Here is a 9,472-nt window from a genome sequence, read left to right as displayed (position 1 = left end):
TTGCAGTGTGTGGGATCCTGCAACTCACTCAGTGAGCTGATCCCAGACATCATTCCCGCAACTCACTCAGTGAGCTGATCCAGACATCATTCCCGCAACTCACTCAGTGAGCTGATCCCAGACATCATTCCCGCAACTCACTCAGTGAGCTGATCCCAGACATCATTCCGCAGACTCACTCAGTGAGCTGATCCCAGACATCCATTCTTACAAAGGTAAGGTAACCTTTAGCATCTGCAAATGTTGCTCTCTAATATTCTCTCAATGTCTAATCTGCTCCTCTCCGTTTCCAAATGCATCTTGTAAATTCTCAGGGTGCCACATGGTGAGAAATGATCTGTTGTCTCACTTGGTGAACTCGCTGGCAATGTGTGCTTCTGGGCCAGTTCAGAAACCGACTCACGTTCCTGCTCTGCTTTGAGTTGTGGGCATCACTGGCAAGGCCAGTATTTGTTGCTCATCCCTAAGTGCCCTTGAGAAGGTGGCGGTGATGGCCATCGCCTGGTGTGAATGGTCTCTCCTTACTAGTCGGGGGGCTGCCCGGTTTAAGGTGGGCAGTAGCTGACCTGGTGAGTGCGATGGTCCCTCCCACCGTCGCAGACAGTCCATAGTGCCCGTCCTCTAAGCCAACTGAGTTGGGCTGATCACTCAAAACCGCTGTCTCCCGTGTTGTGATAATGCTCTGCAGTGAACTGGGAGTGTCCTCTCCAGGGCAGATGCTTGGGTGAAATATATGGAGGCCCTGGGCTACCCAAATGTCCAAACTGCTCCGATTTCCTCTGAAGATTTAACCTGGAGCTGCAAGGGACCCAAGTTCTGTGTATCGTCATGTGGAGGAACAGTAGAGGATGTGGTGATGGATAGACTGTGTACTGACAGGGAGAGACTGATGGTGATGGATAGACTGTGTACTGACAGGGAGTGACTGATGGTGATGGATAGACTGTGTACTGACAGGGAGTGACTGATAGTGATGGATAGGCTGTGTACTGACAGAGAGAGACTGACTGATGGTGATGGATAGACTGTGTACTGACAGGGAGAGACTGATGGTGATGGATAGACTGTGTACTGACAGGGAGAGACTGACTGATGGTGATGGATAGACTGTGTACTGACAGGGAGAGACTGATGGTGATGGATAGACTGTGTACTGACAGGGAGAGACTGATGGTGATGGATAGACTGTGTACTGACAGGGAGAGACTGATGGTGATGGATAGGCTGTGTACTGACAGGGAGAGACTGATGGTGATGGATAGGCTGTGTACTGACAGGGAGAGACTGATGGTGATGGATAGACTGTGTACTGACAGGGAGAGACTGACTGATGGTGATGGATAGACTGTGTACTGACAGGGAGAGACTGATGGTGATGGATAGACTGTGTACTGACAGGGAGAGACTGATGGTGATGGATAGACTGTGTACTGACAGGGAGTGACTGATGGTGATGGATAGACTGTGTACTGACAGGGAGTGACTGATAGTGATGGATAGGCTGTGTACTGACAGGGAGAGACTGATGGTGATGGATAGACTGTGTACTGACAGGGAGAGACTGATGGTGATGGATAGGCTGTGTACTGACAGGGAGAGACTGATGGTGATGGATAGGCTGTGTACTGACAGGGAGAGACTGATGGTGATGGATAGACTGTGTACTGACAGGGAGAGACTGACTGATGGTGATGGATAGACTGTGTACTGACAGGGAGAGACTGATTCATTTGGCTCTCCTTAAGGTGATCTGCTCGTCAGAGGTCTAAGCTACAAATGAGAAGCACAATAACACACAAAAAGCCAGAAACAGATCAACTCTCTTCACCCACACAGCAGACCTATTAACTTGATGTATCATTCCTCATCACATGCCTGGATGTTGTCCAGGTCTTTCTGCATATGGATTGATGTCAAGGGCAGTCATTCTCACCTCACCTCTTGAGTTGAACCCTTTTGTCCATGTTTAAACCAAGGCTGTAATGAGGTCAGGATCTGAGTGGCCCTGGCGGAACCCAAACTGAGCGTCAGTGAGCCGCTTGATAGTGCTGTTGATGACACCTTCCATCACTTTACTGATTATTGAGAGTAGGCTGATGGGGCAGTAATTGGCCGGGTTGGACTTGTCCAGCTTTTTGTGTACAGGACATACCTGGGGAATTTTCCACATTGCAGGGTAGATGCCAGTGTTGTAGCTGTACTGGAACAGCTTGGCTAGGGGCGCGACTAGTTCTGAAGCACACGTCTTCAGTACTATTGCTGGAATATTGTCAGGGCCCATAGCTTTTGCAGTATCCAGTGCCTTCAGTTATTTCTTGATATCACGCGGAGTGAATGATTTGGCTGAAGTCTGGCATCTGTGATGCTGGGAACTTCAGGAGGAGGCCGAGATGGATCATCAACTCGGCACTTCTGGCTGAAGATTGTCGCAAACTAGACAAGTGTTTTGCGTTTCATTATTTTTGAGAGGTGGTTTTAGGCCGATTGCTGAATGAATTTGGAAATCTGTTATCATTGCACAGATTGAAGTCTGTCACCTCACGACAGAATCTCTGCTGTTTTCAGAATTGACTCACAGTGGGCTGTGATCAGAGAAAGGAGACTCGGAATACCTCCGAACAAAGGATGAAATACTCTGATTGGAAAGCAATGGAAATCCTAAGGCTGTTTGCAGGTACGTTAACTACAATATTTCAAATGTTGCTGGAAGGTCTTACTGTTTACTCTGTGCATGGGTAAAATGGATTCTGTCTGTACTGGTCTAAACTCTGGATCCAGCCCAATGCTCGGACACTGTTTCGTTTTATTTCTATATATCACATCTACTCCATTCTGTTTTTTTTTTTTTTCCATTCCAGTCCTGCACTGTATTACACTGTGTAGTGCAGCAACATCAGCCCCCCTGAACTCTGTCGCTAATCTCCGAACTGGAGAAGATGTTAGATTTCCAATCAATTATCACAGTGATGAGAAATACGAAGTGACATTTAGACGCAGATCTCCCATCAGTCTTAAAATCCTGGCTTGGAACTCTGAGCAGCCAGACAGGCCGTATCGGATTCATCCTTACTACACACAGAGGGTTCAGTTCCACCGAGATGGCTTTATTGAGCTGCAGAGTGTCCACCTTGATGATGAAGGGGTGTATGAGATACAGACAGACTACCTGGGAAGGCAGCTGAGGAACAATAACCAGGATCTATTTGAGCTGCATGTATTTGGTGAGTACTGAGAGCAGACAGGATGATATATGTTACCTCCCAGATATAGTAATGGGAAGAGGACATTCCGCACAGTAACTCCATTTACCAGCCTGGGTTCCAGATCACTTCATGTCCTGATCCGACAAAACTATCTATCTCATTCTTCAAAATTTTAATTCACGCCCAGCCTTTTGCAGGTCAAAAATTCCAGATTTCCGTCACTCTTGGTATGATAACATTATTCCTGATTTCATGGTGAAATGAGCTCACTCTAAGGTTAAGACCGTGCCAAAGGAACACTTTTTCTCTCTATTTACCTTATGTCGAATATCATCATCTTCAATATGTCTGTCATGTCATCCTGCAACTTTCTAAATGTTAAGAATTAAAGCCAAGTTTATAAAACCTAATTTACCATTCGGAATATTCCGGCGAGGCAGTGTTGTTCCTCCTCCAGTGTATCCTTCCTGAGAGACGATGGCCAGAACTGAACACAATTACTCCAGACAGACTCTGAGCAAGGCTGGAAAACACTAGCAAAGACTTCTTCACCTGTGTCCCAGTCCCTGTGATAAAGAGCACAACATTACATTAACCTTTTCAGTTACACTTTGCACAGGTCCAGGAGTTTTCAATGATTCATGGACATAGCCACCCAAATCCCCTCTGCTCCTCGACAAGGAGGCACTCCCTCGGTCCTGTCCCTCTGTGTCAGCGAGGCACTCCCTCGGTCCTGTCCCTCTGTGTCAGCGAGGCACTCCTTCGGTCCTGTCCCTCTGTGTCTGTCGGGATTTTCTGCTGCAGCTGAATAGTGATTATTGTCGGGGATCTTGCTGTGTTTTAGAGCCTGTGTCCCAGCCACTGGTTGTGATCACTGGGAATTGTTCATCAAACCGCAAACTGAACTGTTCAATATCGAGAGGAACAAAGGTGACCTGTCGGTGGCAAAGTCAATCGGTGGACGGTGTCAGCAATTATACCTTTCATGGGGCCGTGTTACAGCTCGGGAACCTGCGTGGACAGGAACCTCACACCTACACGTGCATTGTGGAGAATCCAGTTAGTGAGGAAAGCAGTGAACCAGTGACAGCAGAGCTGTGTGATGGAGACCAAGACAGGGGTGAGTGAGTGACAGACCCATGTAATATTCTCCCTGTTCACATGTCCCAATATAGTGGGTATACCTCAATCTTCCAGGCTGCACGATCTCCCATCCCCATGGTTCATCTTTACTGCAGCCAGAGCTGCATTTCTCTCAGAGCTTCATCATGAACTGAGCTCCCATATCTGAGAATAAAGAGAGAAACTCAGTGATCTGTGATTCCCAGGGTTGGGCCACAGCATGAGAACAACGAGGCAGATTCTCCCACCAGTCTTCCAGTCTGGGCAGACTCCGTGTCGGGTTTACTGGATTGAAGAACAAGGCTAGAAAATAAGCGAATGGAGGAGGGGAGAACTAGTCTGAGGGTGTCTGGGCAAGGGACAACACTCAAATTAACCTGTTGGTTCCTTTTTAGTAGAGTACTGCTCCCTGGAGGAGGAGAGCAAGGAGCTTTAGTGTGGTGCCCCCCGCAGTGGAATAGCCCATTGATGCTCACAGGTGAAGCAGGTAGCAGACAGCCTGCATCATCCCCCTGGTGGTGGGGAGGGGTGAATGAAATTGCGGGTACAGTTCCTGTTACTGGGAGAATGGTCCAAGTGTTAGGAAGTAATGACTGAGCAGGAAGTGAAACTAAGAGGTTCTGAATTCTGTCTTCAAGGGCCAAGAAATCATTGGATTTCTGTCCTCATTGCTGCATTCTCCTTCATAATACTCGCTTCTGTTATGGCACTGGGAATCTGGAGAAGACAACGAATGAGAAATTCTAAACAGAGCTGTGAGTATGTTCATCCACCTCTTCATTCCACTGCCTCCTCCTTCACTGATACAGAACTCAGGTCAGGGAGTCATAGAGTCAATTACGGCACAGAATGAGGCCACTCAGCCCATCGAGTCTATCCCCGCTCTCTATGGAGCTATCCAGTCAGTCTCGCTCCCCTGCTCCATCCCTGCAGCTCTGCAACTCTTTCTTTCAGCTGTCCATCCAATTCCCTTTTGAAATCATTGATTCTTTCCACTTCCACCACCCTGGTGGGCAGTGTGTTCCAGGTCATTACCACCCACTGTGTAAAAAAAAAAAAAGTTCTTCCTCACATTCCCCCCTGCATCTCTCACCTAAAACCTTCAATCTGTGTCTCCTAGTCCTTGTACCATTAGTGAATGGGAAAAGTATTTCCTTGTCTAACTTATCTAAACCTGTCATAATCTTGTACACTTGTATCAAATCTCCCCTCAATCTCCTTTGCTCCAGGGAGAACAACCCCAGCTTTTCCAACCTAACCTTGTAACTAAAATCCCCCATCCCTGGAACCATTCTGGTAAATCTCCTCTGCACCCTTCTCAAGGACCCTCACATCCTTCCTAAAGTGTGGTGACCAGAACTGGACCCAATACTCCAGTTGGGGGCCTAACCAGAGCTTTATAAAGGTTCAGTATAACTTCCCTGCTTTTGGACTCAATGTCTCTATTTATGAAGCCCAAGATCCCATCTGCTTTACTAACCACTCTCTCAATATGTCCTGTCACCCTCGAAGATCGATACACATTCACCCCCAGGTCCCTCTGTTCCTGCACACTCTTTAGAACTGTACCACTTAGTATATATTGCCTCTCCCTATCCCTTCTGCCAAAATGCATCACCTCACACTTGTCAGTATTAAATTCCATCTGCCACCACTCTGCCCATTCTGCTAGCCTATCACTCTCCTGTTGCAGGTGGTTAGTATCACTCTCACTGTTTGCCACACCAAGTTTGGTGTCATCGGCAAATGTTGAACTTTTCCTCTGTAAATCAAGATCCAAGTCATTTATATGCAGCAAAAAAATCAGTGGTCCCTGAACTGGCCCTTGGGGAACACCACTGTTGTAGCTGGATTGCTAACAGCAAAGCACTTACAGAGCATGAAGGGAAAAATCGCCATCCTTACACAAGGACAAGGACTGTGGAACAGCTGCAGTTGCAGTTCAATGAACCCAGCTTGCTGAACAGACAGAGTGTGTGTGATAAGAACATTCTTGATGTTAGTCAAGTACACCCATAACTTGGAGTCAGTGTTAGTTGCAAAACAAAACAAAATACATCTGCTGGCCTTGTTCTTATCCATCCTTGTCTAGCTACCTTCGCAACTGCTCACAGTCTCATTCAGAGCATATCTTATCACACACACTGTCTGTTCAGCAGGCTGGGTTAATTGAACTGCAACTGCAGCTGTTTCACAGTCCTTGTCCTTGTGTAAGGCTGGCTATTTTTCCCTTCATGTTCTGCAGATGTTTAGCTGTTAGCAATCCGGCTACACTGTCTACCATCCTCCAGTCGGAAAACAACCATTTACCACAACTCGCTGTTTTCTGTCCATAACCCAATTTTTTATCCAATTGGACACTGACCCTCCTATTCCATGAGCCTCAATTTTGTTAATTAGCCATTTTATATGGTACATTGTGTAATGCTTTATCAAAATCCATAGAGACAGCATCCACCGCATACCCTTCATCCTTCTCTGTCACTTCATCAAAAAATTCAGTTAAATTAGTCAAGTATGATGTGCCTTTTACAAATCTTTGCTGGCTCTCCTTAATTAACGCCAACTTCTCCAAGTGCCTGTTAATTTATTTCCCTGATTATTTTTGCTAAAACATTACCCACCAGTGATGTTAAACTGACCAACCTATAGTTGTGAGGAACTGTTTTCTTAAATAAGAGTACCACATTTGCCACATTATTTATCCTCCCGCCAGTCTCACTGTGCTCTCACTCTCAATCCTGCTCTATATCCTCCCGCCAGTCTCACTGCTCCCACTCTCAATCCTGATCTGTAACCGCACTTTATCCCCCTGCCTGTGTCACTGTGCTCTCAATCTCAATCCTGATCTGTAACCGCACTTTATCCCCCTGCCTGTGTCACTGTGCTCTCACTCTCAATCCTGCTCTGTCACTGCTCTTTATCCCCCTGCCAGTCTCACTGTGCTCTCACTCTCAATCCTCATCTGTCACTGCTCTATATCCCACCCCACCCGCTAGTCTCACTGTGCTCTCACTCTCAATCCTGATCTGTCACTGCTCTATATCCCTCCGCCAGTCTCACTGTGCTCTCACTCTCAATCCTGATCTGTCACTGCTCTTTATCCCCCCACCAGTCTCACTGTGCTCTCACTCTCAATCCTGATCTGTCACTGCTCTTTATCCCTCCGCCAGTCTCACTGTGCTCTCACTCTCAATCCTGCTCTTTATCCCCCCACCAGTCTCACTGTACTCACTCTCAATCCTGCACTGTCACTGCTCTTTATCCCCCCGCCAGTCTCACTGTGCTCTCACACTCAATCCTGATCTGTCACTGCTCTATCTCCCCCTGCCAGTCTCACTGTGCCCTCACTATTAATCCTGCTCTGTCACTGCTCTTTATCCCCCCCGCCAGTCTCACTGTGCTCTCACACTCAATCCTGATCTGTCACTGCTCTATCTCCCCCTGCCAGTCTCACTGTGCCCTCACTATTAATCCTGCTCTGTCACTGCTCTTTATCCCCCCCGCCAGTCTCACTGTGCTCTCACTCTCAATCCTGCTCTGTCACTGCTCTTTATCCACCACTCCCCCCCCCCCCCTCCCCCCACCCCAACAGCCAGTCTCACAGTGCTCTCACTCTCAATCCTGCTCTTTATCCCTCACCTGTCTGAGAAAACGAGAAAATCATTCAATCTCTCCTGGTTCGTCAGCAGCTGCCAATTTATTTTGTGAAATTCTGTATTTATTTTAGGTGGTGGAAGGATGCAAGAATGTGAGGTGTTGAGAGTTTCCCCACAGAAAGTGAGCCAGAATCTGTCTGTATGAGAGCTGGGGGCTGTCTCTCCCTGTTTGAAGTGAAAATTGTGCAATGCTACACTCACTGTATCAGCTACTTCACTTCCTGCCTTCATTACAGCCCAGTCCCTGGTGTCTACACGTCCTGTTCATCCTCCTGTATGTCTGCACTGTACGGACTGTCGGGGAAGGTGATGATCAGTGACACAGCAAACTGCTTGGGAATCCTCTCTGGGAAGGCTTGAATCCTCGTGTTCAAGGTGATTTCTCAATGTATGTGTCTGTTCTTTGTACTTCAGCTGCATTTGTTCATCTCTTTCCCTTATTTTTCCTTTGGTTTTGTGTTTATCTTTTTCCTCTATTGTGCCTACTTGCCTTTCATTTTAATTCATCCTTTGGATGTGGGCATCACTGGCCAGGCCAGCATTTATTGCCCATCCCTAATTGCCCTTGAGAAGGTGGTGGTGAGCTGCCTTCTTGAACCGCTGCAGTCCATGTGGGGTAGGTACACCCACAGTGCTGTTAGGGAGGGAATTCCAGGATTTTGACCCAGTGACAGTGAAGGAACGGCGATATAGTTCCGAGTCAGGGTGGTGTGTGACTTCGATGGGAACTTGCAGGTGGTGGTGTTCCCATGCATCTGCAGCCCTTGTCCTTCTAGTTGGTAGAGGTTGTGGGTTTGGAAGGTGTTGTCTGAGTAGCCTTTGTGCGTTGCTGCAGTACATCTTGTAGATGGTACACACTGCTGCCACTGTGCGTTGGTGGTGGAGGGAGTGAACGTTTGTAGATGGGGTGCCAATCAAGCTGGCTGCTTTGTCCTGGATGGTGTCGAACTTCTTGAGTGTTGTTGGAGCTGCACCCATCCAGGCAAGTGGAGAGTATTCCATCACACTCCTGACTTGTGCTTTGGGTCAAAATCCTGGAACTCCTTTCCTAACAGCACTGTGGGTGTACCTACCTCACATGGACTGCAGTGGTTCAAGAAGGCAGCTCACCACCACCTTCTCAAGGGCAATTAGGGATGGGCAATAAATGCTGGCCGAGCCAGCGACATCCACATCCCATAAGTGAATAATAAAAAAGAATGATTTTTGCCTACAATGCACATTTTTGGGGAGGCAATGGTGTTGTGGTAATATCACTGGACTAGCAATCCAGAGCCCAGGCTAATGCTCTGGGGACGTGGGTTCAAATCCCACCAGGGCAAATGGTGGGATTTCAAATCAATTAATAAATCTGGAATTAAAAATAGCTCGTCTAATGGTGACCATGAAACTTCCTTCCTTTAGGGAAGGAAATCTGCTGTTTTTACCTGGTCTGGCCTACATGTGACTCCAGACCCACAGAAATGTGTTGGACTTTTAACTGCCCTC

At 47.3% G+C, this 9,472-nt stretch overlaps 1 protein-coding gene across 2 annotated transcripts; it reads left to right on the top strand.

Annotated features, from left to right (window-relative positions):
* Positions 1-15: 15 nt before the first annotated feature.
* Positions 16-9,069, top strand: LOC137365664 (SLAM family member 9-like). Of its 2 annotated transcripts, none has more exons than XM_068028032.1 (6): positions 16-215; positions 2,566-2,674; positions 2,859-3,221; positions 4,048-4,323; positions 4,964-5,080; positions 8,056-9,069. In XM_068028032.1, the coding sequence occupies exons 2-6, from the start codon at positions 2,626-2,628 to the stop codon at positions 8,127-8,129; spliced, it is 879 nt and encodes a 292-aa protein (XP_067884133.1). In that variant the 5' UTR covers positions 16-215; positions 2,566-2,625; the 3' UTR covers positions 8,130-9,069. The 2 variants fall into 2 exon arrangements, with proteins under 2 accessions (XP_067884133.1, XP_067884134.1); XM_068028033.1 differs by having other exon boundaries at positions 2,523-2,674.
* The last annotated feature ends 403 nt before the right edge of the window (positions 9,070-9,472 follow it).

This window comes from Heterodontus francisci, unplaced genomic scaffold (assembly GCF_036365525.1).
Source record: "Heterodontus francisci isolate sHetFra1 unplaced genomic scaffold, sHetFra1.hap1 HAP1_SCAFFOLD_895, whole genome shotgun sequence".
NCBI lineage: Eukaryota > Metazoa > Chordata > Chondrichthyes > Heterodontiformes > Heterodontidae > Heterodontus > Heterodontus francisci.
This window is presented reverse-complemented; position numbering and strand designations above follow the sequence as displayed.